Raw genomic sequence first — 16,447 nt, forward strand, 5'->3', positions numbered from 1 at the left:
GTAACTGTTATTTTTAATATTGAAGAGAACAAAATTATTACAGCATTTCCAACAATGTAAAAGTTGAGAACTTTAATTAAAAAATATGCAAAAATGTTTATTAATAACAAACTATTTTACTTCTGACTCAGGATATGGGTGTAAGGTTCGATTAAATGCAATAGCTGCAGGACTCAGATAATTTTACTCGGCGGTACTCGGCTTCCCTTGAATACCCGAGTCATGTCTTCTTACAACTATCAGCAGGTCTGTCTTTCAACCACTTAGAGGTCACATTGTGTTCATCCAATCAGAAGCCGATTTACCACTTGCCTCCATCTTTAATTTATTCCTGAGGGGAGGGGGCGGCTGTACACAGGCTAAACATCATTGGAATAAGTGAATTCCCATGTTCAGATGGCTCAGCCATGTTCTAAGAGTACCCTGGGAACGCATACCGCAAAAAACACTAAAGTGGACACCCCGAAAGAGAAAAAAAAAAAAAAAAAAAAAAGAAAAAGAAAAAGAGAAGAAGCCGTGGAATCCGAACCCAGAGATCCAAGCCTTATGCACTCGTCATTGGCTTTCCCGAGGTTGGTGAATCCCGGGGATAGACAAGGATTTGGTGATTGTGCATTTCAAAGTCCCTGTGTTTCCCCACCTGTGGGAATTTTTCATTAAGAGTTCAACATGTACTGCATTTTAATTCTGTGAACAATTAAGCTAACGAAAACGTGACTTGAAAATATAAGATCAAGTTACTTGCACTACTTCGTAATTATTTCAATTAGTAAAGCTTGTATGTTCTATTTCAGGCACAAATAACAATGGATTTTAACACTTACCTTCTCGTTTCTCTCCGTCAAACTGTTTCTGTTGCCAATTTGTTTTCAACCTCCTCTCGCTTTTCATGATGGAAAGTCTTCACATTTCATTTGCTCGAAGGTCGGGTCTTCATAAATCTAAGTCCCCAAATTTCCCCCACCCACCTCAACGACTTCCATTTGTTGGAAATTCCCCACAAAGTCCTCAGGTCCTCAGATATGATCCGGGGTCCCCCCTCAGGGAAGCCGATGACACGTGCGAAAATAGCAAAAGATCACGAGAAATGCCCGGAGAGAGGTATGGAGAGGGAGGCGGGGGAGGAATGCGGCACTGATTTTCAAACCCTGACCCTACTGTAATTTTTTAGTACCTTTTTTCACACCTGCCACTAAAATTTCAGACCCATTTTCAGACACCCTGCCCATTCTTAGACTTCCAAACCAAACTGGTCAAAATCTAATCCCTACTCCAGACCAAACGGCTAAAAAACCACACCCTTTGGCAGTACAGTTTATATAGGGATGTCCCCCGGGGAGAGATAGCAAGGGATGGTTGCGACTTTATGTCTCACTGGGGGGGGGGGGGGGGGAAGAAAGAGGACGAGCGAGTTACTTTTGTATTAAAAGAAAAATGATAAACGTTATCTGCCACTGGTAAGAGGTTAGAAATCGAAAAAATTACAGTAGACCTGTACCTTTCAAAAGCTCTTGTTTCACTGGACCCTTATAACCTGCATGCAGCTGTATTGTTTTGGGGATTGGGAACATTGTCCTGTTATTCCCTCTTTTGTCCTCTTGACCAACCATGCAACACTTTGCAAATGGTGCATGACGCGTGGCGCTTGGCGGCCAAAATTTTCGCTGGTAAAATTGCTTCAATATGTACGTAGAGAGCCCATTTTTTCAACAACACGCGCATGCCGAGAAATAACACTAAGCTCCCAATAAATATTTTCCAAGCTTTGTCGCAAAAAGATATTTCAAAGTTCCTGGAGAGGGAGGGGAGGGACCCTAGAAATTTCAGGGTAACTGGGGGTGCTCCTCTGGGACGAGCCTTTAGAGTGGAAACTTAGCCCCTCAGAATACCTTCTACAATTTTTCACTGAAAAAAAGCAAAAGTAGGTAAAACCATAACATTGGAACGAGTCAATGGCCTCCTGGTGCAATATTGTTTGAGAATAAGAAACGATGTATGCCTTTTTTGTCCAAATTGAAACCAATTCCTAAAAATGCATGGTCATCGCAAAATTTCGCTTTGAATCCCAGTAACACTGTAACACTTCTCATGATCTCTTTTCCCACATAGTCGAACAAACAACCTTATTATAGGAATTTAACGCTTGTGTTAATAAAGGTATTCGAAATTAACGCGACTAAAGATATTAACATGAATTCAAGGAAAAGACCCTCCCATGATAAAGAAATTTAACGCGAAAGAGATGCTAAAAATTCAAAATGAGGGAAATTAACGCGACTGACACAAGAAACAGAATTTGTTTAGACAACAGGAACAAACTTATTTTAACACCAAGTGTAAATATCCGAAGTGCAACAATGTTCCTGGAAAATATCCTTAAAAGTAGCAAAGGAATATGGCCACTTAGAGCGTTCTTCAGCGTCCACACTTAGAGCGTTCTTCAGCGTCCATGGTACCGGCAGATCACCACCCTGATAAAACAAAGTTTTTTGCTTTCCGGAGTGTATCGAGAATTTGGGGCGAAACTAATGGAAACTAAGGTCCACTTAATTAATGACGCGAAAATTAACGCGACTTAATTTTTAAAATTTGCGTTAATTTCATGACTGAAGCGTTAATTTTCTATAATAAGGTAGTCCAACACGCGCAAAAATACCTCAGCATTAGGCATCGGCGAAACCTCTTGGACCTCTCGGTGCGCAAAACACATGCGCAGTAACAAAAGGCGACACCTGGAACGGCCAGTTCATACAACCCCATTCCGTAAAATGTTAAGGGTAATAAACTCAGTGTTGTCGCTCAACAGCAAAAGTATATTTGTTCTACATTTACAAGGTACAAATTTACACATTGTTTTGAATAAATCAAAAAATGTTTGCACCACGCTGCAAAACTAATCTCAGAAAGTCTCTTTTTCAAATGTTCCTTGAAAATGACGCAGGAGAACGCCATTCTTTACCAAACCATAAAATTACTATGAATACAATATGGCGTGATACACTGTTACATAAATTGGGAAGCATTTACATGATTTTTTCTTATATGAAGGTTATAGCTAAGACCATCTACAAACTGAAAACAAGCCAGAATTCAAGTGAATGAATTTAATAAAGCCTTTCACTCCTTATGTCATGTCACTGTGTTTCCAAGTTTTCAGTCCGTGGATCCAAACCTTAACTATAGCCATTCAAGTTCAAAAGCTACCGAGCTGTACGTTCCACCGTTACCGTTCGTGCGGTACATTGGTACCAACGTGCTGGTTTGACGTCAGCATTCAAATGAAAGCTACAGAGCAGTATTTTCTTTCAGCGCTGTTTATTGCGCTGTACAAGGAGGTGGCATCTTTTGAGTCTGGATGAAATCGTGAGATTAAATCAATCATATTCAAAAACTACTTTGCAGAACTTTCCACCTGCACTAATTTTTTCTGTGCCAAAAACCTATCGTGCCACCTTAACAGAAAGTGACGAACACTTTCCTTTGATGCTATTTGTTTTTTGTTTCTTTACTAAATTAACAATCAAATTGGGCTTCTTGCCCACATTTGATGTTATCCAACAGTACTTTCCTATAGCACTGCTTATTAATCTGTACAAGGTGTGGCATCTTTTGAGTCTGGATGAAATCGTGAGGTTTAATTAATTATATACAAAAACTAGTCTGCTGCACTTTCGGCTTGTACTGTTTGCTGTGTCGCACAAGGTGGTCGCAACTTTTTTTTCTGTTGATAAAATCTTGTAGTTACCTTTAAAAAATGACAAACATGCTGTTTGTTTAAAATTTCGTTACAAAAATCAAATTGGGCTTCTTACCCACATTTGATGTTGTGTGCTTTTCGTGGCGAGAGAAAACGGTTATCCACGTTGCTACCCTTAATGGTAAAAACATTAAAATAACATTACCTAAACAATTATAAACCTATGGAAACTTTTGTAGAGAATAAAAAACGGAGAAGGCTAATCCTGGATAACCTGGTTACAGCGATTTCACGTAGTCAACAATTACAAACAACGTTGATCAGTATTACTATGAGCCTCTAAAGATGTCATCATAGCAACAACCGGTACAATATGACAATATGTTTAAAATTTTTCAACAAAAATCAAATTGGGCTTCTTACCCACATTTGATATTGTGTGCTTTTCGTGGCGAGAGAAAACGGTGATCCACGTTGCTGCCCTCAGTGGTAACAACATTAAAATAATATTACCTAAACAATTATAAACCTATGGAAACTTTAATACAAAATAAAAAGCGAAAAAGACTAATCTCGGTTAACCAGGTTACAGCGATTTCAGGTTGTCAACAATTACAAAGAACGTTGATCAGTATTACCGTGACCCTCTAATGATGTCACCATAGCAACAACTGGTACAATATGACAAGGCAATGGTCGTTGCTATGGTGACATTAGGAGCTTTACCACTGGAGTTTAAGTAAAAGATTAACCCTTTAACCCCTAATATTAAAGAAAAAATTCTCCTTTCTTCTCCCTATGCTTTTCTTATAAAATTACTAAGGAGAAATTATAAGATTAACCCTTTAAGCCATAACAGTGATCAGCATCAAATTTTCTCTTTTAAACAACAATGCTTATTCAACCCCTGAGGTCATGAGAATTAAGGATATGATCACTTAAGGTGAATTTTCTTGATATTTTAATAACTTCTCCCCAGAACTTTGATACGAAAAGTAGGGGGATAAGATATGAGAATTTGTTCTTCGATATTAGGGGTTAAAGGATTAAGGACGTGTTTGCCTTTCGCATTGCTAAGCACTCACGTTCCTTTTACTATCGCTCCTTCCTTTGACTGATCAGTGTAAAATGATATTCTAAGAACTAAAGGTCCCTGTTCACAGAATCTTTGATTCCAGGTAAAAGTAACAAGAGTCACGCTGATCTCGTATTAAAAGGTCTGGATAGTAGCAGATATGTCGATATTCTAAGAAACCACACAACACTTTTTAAATTTGAAAACATGACAATGTAAAATATTACAGAGAAAATATTACAGAGAAATATTACAGAGAACGTTTTACTTTATCATGTTAATTTAAAACTTTCTCTGTAATATTTTACATTGTCATGTTTCCTTTGTGCTTATAATTAATTAGCATTTTGGTTTACACTATATATTCAACTCTGTGCTTTGTAATTTAAACTGAAGATGACAGAAGTTTCTGTCGAAACATGTTTTCAAATTTAAAAAGTGTTGTGTGGTTTCTTAGAATATCAACTAAAGGTCCCTGTTCACAGAATCATTGATTCCATGTAAAGTAACAAGACTCGTATGCTCTTTTCGTGAGCTTGGGTGTCCTGTGGTCCATGTAGTGACACATGCTGCAGAGAAAGAAAACAAAGTAGCAAACAAATTAACATCTTATCTGACACCAACATGGCGTCCATTTGAAGCCACCAAAACCGATCAACATTTCACGTATTTAAGTGTGTTTATGCGATAACCTGAGATACTTCTAAGGTTTTTTCTTTCAAAGAGTTTCAGTGAAAGCCCTACTCTGTCCTTGTTGCTTTCCTTTCTGAATGAGCAACACATGAAGCAACAATTTCCTTGATAATCTGTTGCATATTTGTGGTAAAACAACTGACTTCAATATCAGTCAATAAGAAGTTAAATACGACTAAAAGTAAGAAAGAAAACTTGATTGACTCTTAATTTGCAAAACCTGTTGCTAATTATATCAAGCCCTCACTTCAGACTAATTGGTGTACTTTCTGACAATAAGCCAAGCACACATTTGGAATCAAGCAAAAGTGTAAGGGTACTGTGGACTGACCCTCCAAGTGGGCGGGCATGATAGTGTACAAAAACACTTAAAATGTCACAGAAGAGAAATCTGCTTTCTGAGAAGTCAATTCTTTTAGTCAACTTTAGCAGCATACGGGTCACAGTAACAAAGCTGAAAGCGCATAGATTCTAGTTTCTACTAGTTATTAGTTAGTAGAATTCTCCCTTTTTTCCAAACAAGACGAAAATTAATTCAGTTGTTGCTTTTAGGGCCTGACTTCTAACATAGAGTATATAAAGCAGATAAAACCATATATTGCAATGCCGAGTTTACGTAACAGGGCAGCAGACTGAGAAAAGCGAGGACGGCACAATTTCTTTTTGTGACAGCCAATTCCTACAAAAAAGAGGTAAACGACTTAAACAGAAGATTAAGTGAAAGGCATCAATACTTTATAGCTGTCACCCTGGTCACCCAGGGGCATTTTTCTGTCTTCTTTGCTCTGATGCCGGGTTACATACGACACAACGGTTATTTGAGAACACGAAAAGTAAGTAGAAAGCCAGGGAGCTGTCTCTTTTGTGATATTCTCGATTTTCCTCAAATTCCCATCTAGCCTTATGGTAATAAAATGCATGATTTCACCTTCATTGCTTCTGAAATCCCTGCTAGCCTGCGTGCAAGCATCTCCAAGTTCGTTTGCTTTTCCGCGTAAAGCAAAAGAAAATGAGACGTCTGCACGGAGGCAATTGTCTGCTTTTTGTTACGACATGCGTGAAGATTCTTGTGCTTACATTTGCATTGACATCTCTTCTTTCGTCATACCCATGTGCAGACAGGCCCATAGTCTTGTTTCAGCAAATGGACAGGTCAAATGGCCACCAACGTTTAGCACCGCGAACCACAGTTGGGGTGCATAGGCACGTTTTCAGAAGTAATACTGCCCTCCACAACTCAAATTTTAGCTGACGAACTGTCTTGCACTCCATAAAAGCTGACAGTTAGATCAATTAAGGAAAGTGATTTGGATTTTACCACCAGTTTACTTAAGTCGTATCCACGGCTGCCTTGGGTTACACGTTGGTCATTCAATCGTAATCTCAGTGTGGTTAGCGACTCACTTCTCAATAAAATGTCCCAAAATTTTGAGAAAAAGTCATCACTTCCTTCACCGTATATGTTTAATGTAAGATTGAGTGTAGATAAAGACGTGTTCTCCGCCAAAACATTACCCAAACCATGTTCCCAGCCATCACTTACGTCGCTGTAGTTGCTGATTGTCAGAGTGAGTGTACTTAATGGGGTCGACAAGAAAAAATCCAGCATGTTACAACCGCTGAAGGTGCCGTAGGTGTTAACTGTAAGAGTGAATGCATTCAACGAGGTGTTCACCAAATCTCTTGCCAGAAAGGAAGGTATGGGTATAGAGTGGTCTCGGCCACCGCTGTAGTTGTTAACGATCAAAGTGAGTGCCTTCAATGAGCTGTTTTCACTCAAGCCGTCAGCCAGTCTGTACATTAACGCACCATAGGAGTAATCATAGTCGTTCATTTTCAGAGTGAGTGCATTCAATGATGTGTTTTCCTGCAAAAGGGAAACCAGACTGACTACCCAGTCATCATCATCGATGTCGATGAATCCTTCTACTGTCAGAGTAAGTGCATTTAATGATGTGTTTTCCATTAAAGCATGAAACAAATGCCTGTATTCTGTGACATAATCTTTGCAGAATATTGAAAAACTGAGTTTTTTCTGTCTGGTATTTTTCAGTTGGGAAATGAGCGTTGGCAGTGGTGTTAGATCATCAACACAGACATCAGGATCATCACTTGATTCATCTGGACATAAATGCACGTCGTGTACGTTAAGGGTAACACCTGGGTTCTTGTCTAAAATTAACTGAAAGATATTCTTTACCTCTTTAGGCATGTTGCCCCAAATGTTGACACTTACAGAAGACACCGTTTTGTTTTGATTGACATATCTTGCCATGCAACTAGCAATACCATCGGTTAATTTTCCATGGACATTCAAAGTCAGACACGACAGTGGGGCACCTATCAAGGTTTCACAAAAAGCTTCTGCACCTTCACAACTCAGCTCACCCCAAAGGTTGACTGTTAGGTGATGTTCTGGAAGTAAACCCATGTCGACTTCAGCTGGAAGAAAATGAGCCACCTGATTAGACGTCACTTGACAGGAGATTTCTGGATGAAAAGCCAAAGAAACTTGTGACTTCTTAGCTGTCTGTATATTTTCCACGATAGCCTGCCAGTTGTCGGGGAGCTCTCCGAAAACAGCTACTCTTAAATCATTCACAGAAAAATTTTCCGTCAGACCCTTCTGTATTAAATTAGCACCACAGAAGCTCAGTCTTCCTTCAACACATAAATCGAGGGACTTCAAAATGGTTTGTCCTTTGAGTCCTCTGCTAAGAGCAGTAGCAAATAATTCTTGCATATCTCCACAAATGATGAGGGACAGAGAGGCCAGCGATTTGTGTAATAAAAGCTTTTCTAAAGCTTGAATAGTAGTCTTACTCATTAAGCCACAAATCCTGAGAGCAACAGACATCAGTGGCGTATCGGCAGATAATCCTTTTTCAAGAGCTGCAGCCCAAGCATCACGCCATTCTCCTGACAATGTGAACACCACTTTTGTTAAGCTCTTGCTTGCAGCCAAACCTTTACCAATGATGACAGCTGCGTCACAAGGGATACTCTCCTGCACGGCAAGGCTCAATGTCGATAAACAATTACTTGCTGACAACCTTTCAAACAAAACATCTGCTACTTCTTTTGTAAGTTCAGATAAAGAAATGATCAACGTCCTAGCCTGCGAGCAAGATTCCACGACATCTCCAACGTTGACAACAGGTAAATCGCCCGAATACAGATCTGCGGTAAAACACTGAGACACGTTCAGTGTGACAGGCTTCTGTATATTTGAAAACTTTTTACACGCCCCTAACACACGGGCAAACGCATGGCCAGTGGTAAGCCCGGCACCAACGTCAATAACCTTAACATGTGTGTCCAACGGAAAGGGTATGAACGAAAATAGAGCACCCGCCATTTGTTCACAACTACCACTTTCACTGAAGCTTTCAACGAAGTAATTTGCTGCCGCCTGACTGCATCCATGCCAGTCCCAGTCACCTGAGCTACGCAGCTTTTCACCAATCTGACTAAACAGAATATTTGCTTCCTCACCTAGCATCCCAGCTACAAATAGAAACACTTGTGGATATTTTCCTACCAAAGAATTAAAGTCGAAATGCTCAAATACATTGAACTTGTTTCTTCGTAACTTGTGCGCAATATATAATGCAGCCAGGTGCTCTTGGAACGTTTTGTGAAGAAAGTAGTATTCATGTTGTGGATTCAACTTTTTCAAACTTTCTTCCTTGTAAAGAAGACCGAGTCCACGAGCCACCAATTTGTCATTTCTCTTTTCCAATTCTTTCAATTCATCTTCACGAAAACTATGGCGATCGTTCAGGAGGCATTTCCAAGCCAGCTTTCCAAGTGCAAGGAGCTCCTTTTTAAATTGCTTGTCTAAATCTCTGTCGTCTTCACAGAGCTTAAGATTGTGTTTTGCACTATATCTTCTCAATAGACACCGGACAATGATTTGGTAAAGCTCAGTACGGGAAGACGGCAATTTTCCTTCATAGTCTTGATAAATAACGCACAGGAGAAGTAGATTTAGTGGATTATTTCGGAGGGCATGTAATGAAGTGTTCTCTTTGATTTCTTCAATGAGCCTTTCACCCTTCAATGAATGCTCAGGACCAACATTCTTAAAATGTTTTCTGATATACTCAAAAGCATCGCTTTCAGTGAATCCTTCGATCTGTAAAAGAATGTCAAAAACAAACTTCTTTCTCACGTCAATTCCTCTCTCTTGTCGAGATGTGGCCAGGACATAACAAAATGGCAGTATCCTTCTGTGAAGAAGTTCATCCACATGATGCTTTGATTTTTCGGGAAGTTCGTCAAGACCGTCCAAAATAATTAAAATTCTGTCCTGGTTATGGATGTCCCTCAAGAAATCCAGCAGCTTTTCTCTGGTATTTTCCTCAATATCCTTTGGCAGAAGTTGTTCGCTGATGGTATCTAGGATATCTCCATCGATGTCTCGGCATTTTAACAGCAGCACAAACTCAAAATTGGGAAAGTTAAACGCTGTGTCAGTGTCTTGCTTTGCCCAATCGTAAGCAAGTTTGAGACAAAAAGTTGTTTTGCCAATTCCGGGGCTTCCCTCAACAAGCGTCATGACATCCTCACCTTTCGTAGGAGCCTCAAAGATGTCATACATGTTCACCTCACCACCTTCTGCCTGAACGCCTGCTTTTTGTCTTGAAACAATTTTCAATCTTGTGTAGACGTTTTCAAGAGGTAGCTGAATGGTGTTGTCCCAAAGAAGCGGCCTCAGCTGAGCCCGTCTATTGTACTCTGCTCTGAGCAACTTCATAACATCTGAGTTGTCAGTACCTGCTGACGAAAAAAAATCAGTGGCAATTATAGCGCCCAGGGCCCAGTTGCTCGAAGCATGGTTAGCGCTAACCCGGGTTAAATGCCATGACAACCTATAGGTTTTAATACCTCTTAACCAATGGTTAGCGCTAACCATGCTTCGAGCAACTCAGCCCTGAAAGCTGGCAGTTAACGTCTCGTTAAGCTGAAATTATCCAAAAACCTGAAATCAGAGATGTTGCACTCGCGTAGCCTATCAACCAACCAACACCACCCCCCCCCCCCCCCACACACACACACACACACACACACACATGTAATTTTGGTCCACAATGAATGGCATAGAAAATGCAAAGAGCTTAATATTTGCTTTATCAAATTAGGTGTATTCTTATGTAATGGAATACCAGGATTTTAAGATGAAAGCAAAGTTTAGGGGTGCCTGTCAAAAATGACAGAGCAACATTTTGAAACTATTAGTTTTGACAAAAAATTAGCTAGCACAATATAGCAAGGACTCTTGAAACTAATCACCATGATAGCAATCCGCAGACGGAAAAATTCTAGAAATCTACAAACTACAACAATTGTAGGAAATGACATGAACTGAATCACTGAACTGAAATACACTTTCTTCACTCCCATTACTTTCGATAGCACTTTCATAGTTTCAAATACTTGCCTTAAGAAATTAAACACATGCCTGTAGGAATTACCTGTAAGACCTTTACTAGTTGACAGTTTACGCTGCTTTGGAGCTGAAGTGCATGTCGTGCTTGGAGAGCATGTCGTGCTTGGAGATAATGGTCTTTTTCCCTTTGCTGTATCTTGCTTTTCAGATGAACCTGGATGAAAAAAAAAAACGTATTGATTTCTCTCACCCCTACCAAAGACATTAACTCTTTAGGGCTATTTAAATACAAAACGAAAACTGGGAGTGACCACACAGGACAGCCTGCACTGTTTGCAGTGTCTTGAAATATTACTGGTCGCGAGATCAAAGGGACAAACAGCAGAACAATGCTCCCAGCCCTAAACAACAATCCAGCAGCAGATTATCAGGGTCCAGGGGAAATACAGTTTTAGGGCAGGTACAGGCTTACTAATCAGAGATTACTACAACAATAATAACTCTAACAAGCTTTATAATATGTAACAATGAGGGTGATTTCCGAGATTGACACTCAACTCCCTGTAAAATGTGTCATCCTTACTAAAGGTCTGCTTGTTCCATAAATTAAAACGCCCAAAAATTCTCGGACAATCCTGAAATACGCAGAGCGTACCAAAACATGGCGCATGTGAGCTTACCCCAAGAGGGAAAGTGTACAACAAAATAAGAAGTTAAAGAACGAGACAAAAGAACTACGTGAAGAATCTACAAAAAATTCCAACTTTCTCAACTAAAAAACCCACTGTAACCAAAGTTAATTGCCGAAGCAGTGTTTGATTGATTGATTCATTGATTGATTGTCATGGCGACTAATATTGCTACCCTTCTTCACGATCGATCTACTCATAGATACTAGTACACATTTGTCACATATTATTTTAAGAATTAACATGGTCCACAGCACCTGACATTACTTATCTCATAAACAAAAAGGCTGAACCCAAGCGTCAAGCATGACATTTTACACACTACTAAAAATGTTCCTATAAACCCCTCCTCAATTACAACTTGTAAATTACAGTACCACACAAGGAAGTGAAAACAGCGCAATGTCACCATAAACTATGACCTGATGAGAAGACCACAGATTGGGCGTTTTCCTTTTGATAAAAATCATTTTAATCTTGAAACATTTCAGACATTTTCCTACGAAGTTTCCTTGTATAACATACCCGCCAGGCAAAAAGTTTCATTCCCAAGTCTCCTACAGCTGTACCTCAACAGAAAATGAAAAATGCTCACCTTCCTGAATACTATTATTTCTCAATCTGCTATATTATCCAGAAAAATACAGCCCTTAAAGCCAAAGCTGTCTGATCTTTAAAGTTTTGTTCCACAAATCCTGTGTTCCATACACACTGCTGTAGAATATTCAGCTTCCTTTTTTAAGTTGAATTGAAAATGCCCACTGATCAAACTGTTCAATAAAAAAAAATTTTACTTTTCAAATTAATAGGGTGCTAGAGCCCACTTGAGGTTGTAAAATCAGGAAGGACTTTGTTCTTGTTCACTTGTTCATCCTACCAGACATTTATCAAGATAATTATGCGATCATACCTTGTTGAACCTCCATAACAAGTGAAGGGTCCTTGTTGGCCTCAACGATTACCATGTGCCTTCTATCCTCGTCACTGGCATTGCTCCCTGGGGAAAAAAACTATATATAGAAACATAGGTCCAACCATTTTTTTTTTCTTATCCTTCCAGCAGCATCACTCAAAATGAGAAGTACCTTATCAGTGCCACTACCTCAGTGGAAAAACACCAACACATCCATTAACAATGGAATCTATTTTGTAACTGTCATAATTTGGACACAACTGGTATCAATTTACAGGTACAGTGTTTTACTGTTGTGATCCTCACTTATGCTGCTTGGAAGCCAGAAATCTTGTGGTACATGATAGACTTCTTACTAAATGCAGCTTAAGGAAACAATGGTTTCCTCTTGAACTGGGCCAATTACTTTTGAAAAAATAAAATAAAAACAGCGAACAACCAATTAAATGTTAAACACCATGTACTAATCACAGTTACGTAATGGTTTCAGGACAATGAAAAATCATTTCAAAAGAAGAAACTTACTTTGTGTAATGTTCAGCATCCTTTCTACAAGTCTGCCACACTGTTCCTCCCAACTGTATTTCTGTGCATATTTTCCACAAAGATCTTTGGTCTCTCCAAGCCGTACATCCCTGTTTTTTTCACAAACAGCCCTGATTGCCTTGGCCCACTCTTTAGGATCTTCTGAATTCACGACACTGTAAGAACCATACAGCACATTCTTTAAAGCTTCTCCAAGACCCGAGTTACCACTGACAAGTACAGGAAGACCAGCAGATAAAGCTTCAAGAGCAGCCAGCCCAAAGCCTTCAGTTCTTGAGGGCATAATAGCAAGATCTGCCTCAGAAAACTGTTGAGCTAGCTGCTCTCTTTCTTTAAAACTACGTACAGTTAGTTGAGTAGGAGCAATGCCTTCCTTGAGTAACATTTGTGTGACTTTCTCTTCTTCTCCACTTGGTGCACCAACAAACACAAGTTTGTAGGGCTGTGGCATGTCCTTTAACTCAGCAATTGCCCTTGCAGCAATATCATATCCCTTCAGGTGAAAGTCTTCGCTATCTCCACGCCCAAACACTAAAACACGAAATGTTCTTCTTTCAACGGTGACCTGCTTCACATCAGCAAACTCAGAGAAGACTCCTGGGGTAAGGTTGAGAACATCTTGGTCCTTTCCACAGGAACGGAGGTAACAAGAGAAAGCTTCAGCCAGCTTGGGTCCAACTGCTACGACTTGATCAGCTAATTCACAGAGTTTCACCTCTGCCTGGTGCTTTTTCTCACCTTTGGAAATGGGGTCTGCATAGCTCTTGAACATTCCAAGTTCTTCAGGGTCAGTATGAACAACCTGAATCCATTTACAATGGCCATGAACACGTTTTATATGGGGTGCTTGGCGACCAAGATGGACTCCATGTCCTATCACACAGTCCATGACGTGATCTTTTGGAATAGTGGCCAACCAGTCAATTGGATCATAACCAGGCATCTCCTCGGCTTCAATAAGATGGACATTGTGACTAGCAGAGACCCTTTTATCCTCTTCGCTACACTGAGGGAGATACATACTGACCTCAACATTGTGGTGTTTTGCCAACTGAATGGCAAGCTCTCTGTTAATGGTTGACAAGCCTCCTTTTGTAGATCGCCATTCACTACTCAAAAGAGTAACTTTCAGTGTCCTGTTGGAAGCCAAAGTTGACCCACTTTCTAGGCATTCCTGTGATGTAGAGGCTGACGTGCTAGGCAATGAGGAATCCTAAAACCAATGTGTAATTGATTTAATGAAGGAAACTCAACATGCTAATGTGCTAACACCAGGCAGTTATCAGACGTCATCACCACCATAAGTCAAATCTATAAAGCTTGCTATATTTTAGAGGAGTAAATTGAATTTAAGGAGGCTGCCTAATGGATCATTTAAGTTGAATGTACCTGTTCAGTAGTTCGAAGGGTTTATTCACAATCATCCCGTAATTACCTTGATGACAAACTAAAAAGTAAGACGTTTTTAGTGGGATCCATGTCATTTCAAGCTTTCATAACATGGAAGAACCAATTCCTTTAATACATGATCAGAAGAACAAATATGTTCTTTACAGTGTAGACTAAAAATAAGAAGCCTTCTTCCCTTGAGTCTCAGATAAAATTGGTAAAAACTTTTTAAAGCTGATCAAATGTCTTAGGTTTCACTAAGATCCTTTCAAAAGCCCAAAACTGCTACTGACCAGCAAAGCAGGTTACAGTATTATGAGTTAATATCTTTGTTCAGACTCTCGTATTGCTTAGTCAAAATAAGTTTCGAGAGTAAGGTTAGCTAAGTCTGAGGAGGGTGAACACTGTACTGGGGTTAGCTCTTATTGGGGGTATTGGGCACCTCACAGGCATAAGGTTAGCTTAGTCTGAGGAGGGTGAACACCTGCCATGGGATTAGCTATTGTTTGGGGGATTAAGCAACTCATAGGCATAAGGTTAGGTTAGTTTGGGGAGGGTGAACACCTGCCCTGTAGTTAGCTATTGTTTGGGAGATTGAGCTTCGCATAGGGATAAGGTTACCTTTGTCTGGGGAGGGTGAACACCTGCTCTGGGATTAGCTGTTGTTTTGGGGATTGAGCACCTCATAGGAGTAAGGTGGGATTAGTTTAAGGAGGGTGAAAACCTTCCCTAGGGTTAGCTATTGTTTGGGGGATTGAGCATCCCATAGGGGTAACGTTAGCTTAGTTTGGGCAGGGTGAACACCTACCCTGGTATTCACTATTGTTTGCGGGATCGGGCATCTCATAGGAGTAAGGTTAGCTTAGTTTGGGGAGGGTCAACACCTACCCTGGGACTAGCTATCGTTTGGGGATTGGTCACCTCATAGCAGTAAGGTTAGCTTAGTTTGAGAGGGTGAACACCTACCCTGGGACTAGCTATTGTTTGGGGGATTGGGCACGTCTTAGCAGTAAGGTTAACTTAGTTTGGGAAGGGTGAACACCTACCCCTGGATAAGCTATTGTTTAGAAGATTGGGCACCTCATAGGAGTAAGGTTAGCTTAGTTTGAGGAGGGTGAACACTTGCCCTGGGGTTAGCTATTGTTTGGGGGATTGTACATCTTATAGGGGTTATGTTAGCTTAGTTTGGGGAGGGTGAAACACTACCCTGGGATTAGCTATTGTTTGGGGGATTGGGCACCTCATAAAGGTAAGGGAAGCTTAGGCTGGGGAGGGTGAACACCTAGCTTGGGGTTAGCTATTGTCTGCGGGATTGGGCATCTCAAAGGATTAAGGTTAGCCTAGTCTAGGCAGGGTGAACACCTACCCAGGGGTTAGCTATTCTTTGGGGATTGGGCAGCTCATAGGGGTAAGGGCAGCATAGTTTGGGGAGGGTGATTGAGCTTTGCATAGGGATAAGGTTACCTTAGTCTGGGGAAGGTGAACACCTACTCTGGGATTAGCTATTGTTTGGGGGATTGTGTTGTTATTGTGAAAAAGAACGTGATTTGACGGTTGCTAATTCGAACTTTAATGTATGCACACTGACATTACTTCGCAGGAATATTTAATTAAGCTTCCCATTGGTGATAATGAATTTTCTTTTGTTATTGAAACTATTGTATTTTCGTTTGAATTTAAGTTTAAATAGCTTATGCTGTTGTATTCTTTTTGTGTGTAACTGTAACCCTCGGTAATAAACGAAGAGTATAGTTTAGTGTTGCGAATATTTTCAGGTTATGGGCCCAGCACGTTGTTGTTGATGTTGTCAACTGGTTTAGTTGAGTCGTGCTTGAGCTGAACAACGCCTGTGGTTTTTGGATTTGCAAGTAGGATTTTGAATTTATGACGAGTTCGATTTCAAGTTTGCTGTTTGGGTGAGTCATGGAGGAGAAGTGGTCGATCGAGAAACTTGACGGGAGTAACTGGAACACTTGGAAATTTCAGATGAAACATTTGCTTATGGCGAAAGGATTATGGAATCTTGTGGATGGTTCAGAAGTCCTTGCAAGCG

At 40.2% G+C, this 16,447-nt stretch overlaps 2 protein-coding genes across 4 annotated transcripts in view; both read right to left on the reverse strand.

The window, feature by feature from the left end:
- Positions 1-16,447, reverse strand: part of LOC146472166 (uncharacterized) — a 128,548-nt gene that overhangs the window by 95,521 nt on the left and 16,580 nt on the right. The window lies entirely within an intron of this gene.
- The window catches only part of LOC146472167 (uncharacterized), a 152,552-nt gene that overhangs the window by 59,622 nt on the left and 76,483 nt on the right, over positions 1-16,447 (reverse strand). For 2 of the 3 annotated variants that reach the window (XM_085119590.1, XM_085119589.1), the window contains 4 exons: positions 12,985-14,218; positions 12,457-12,543; positions 10,943-11,071; positions 6,543-10,247 (listed from right to left, as the gene is read on the reverse strand). In XM_085119590.1, coding sequence (XP_084975716.1) covers positions 6,703-10,247; positions 10,943-11,071; positions 12,457-12,543; positions 12,985-14,218 — 4,995 coding nt within the window. In that variant the 3' untranslated portion in view covers positions 6,543-6,702. The remainder of the gene's footprint in view (positions 1-6,542; positions 10,248-10,942; positions 11,072-12,456; positions 12,544-12,984; positions 14,219-16,447) is intronic. The other variant, XM_085119591.1, reaches the window with a different exon arrangement.

This window comes from Pavona decussata, unplaced genomic scaffold (assembly GCF_977016875.1).
Source record: "Pavona decussata unplaced genomic scaffold, jaPavDecu1.1 SCAFFOLD_100, whole genome shotgun sequence".
Taxonomy (NCBI): Eukaryota; Metazoa; Cnidaria; class Anthozoa; order Scleractinia; family Agariciidae; genus Pavona; species Pavona decussata.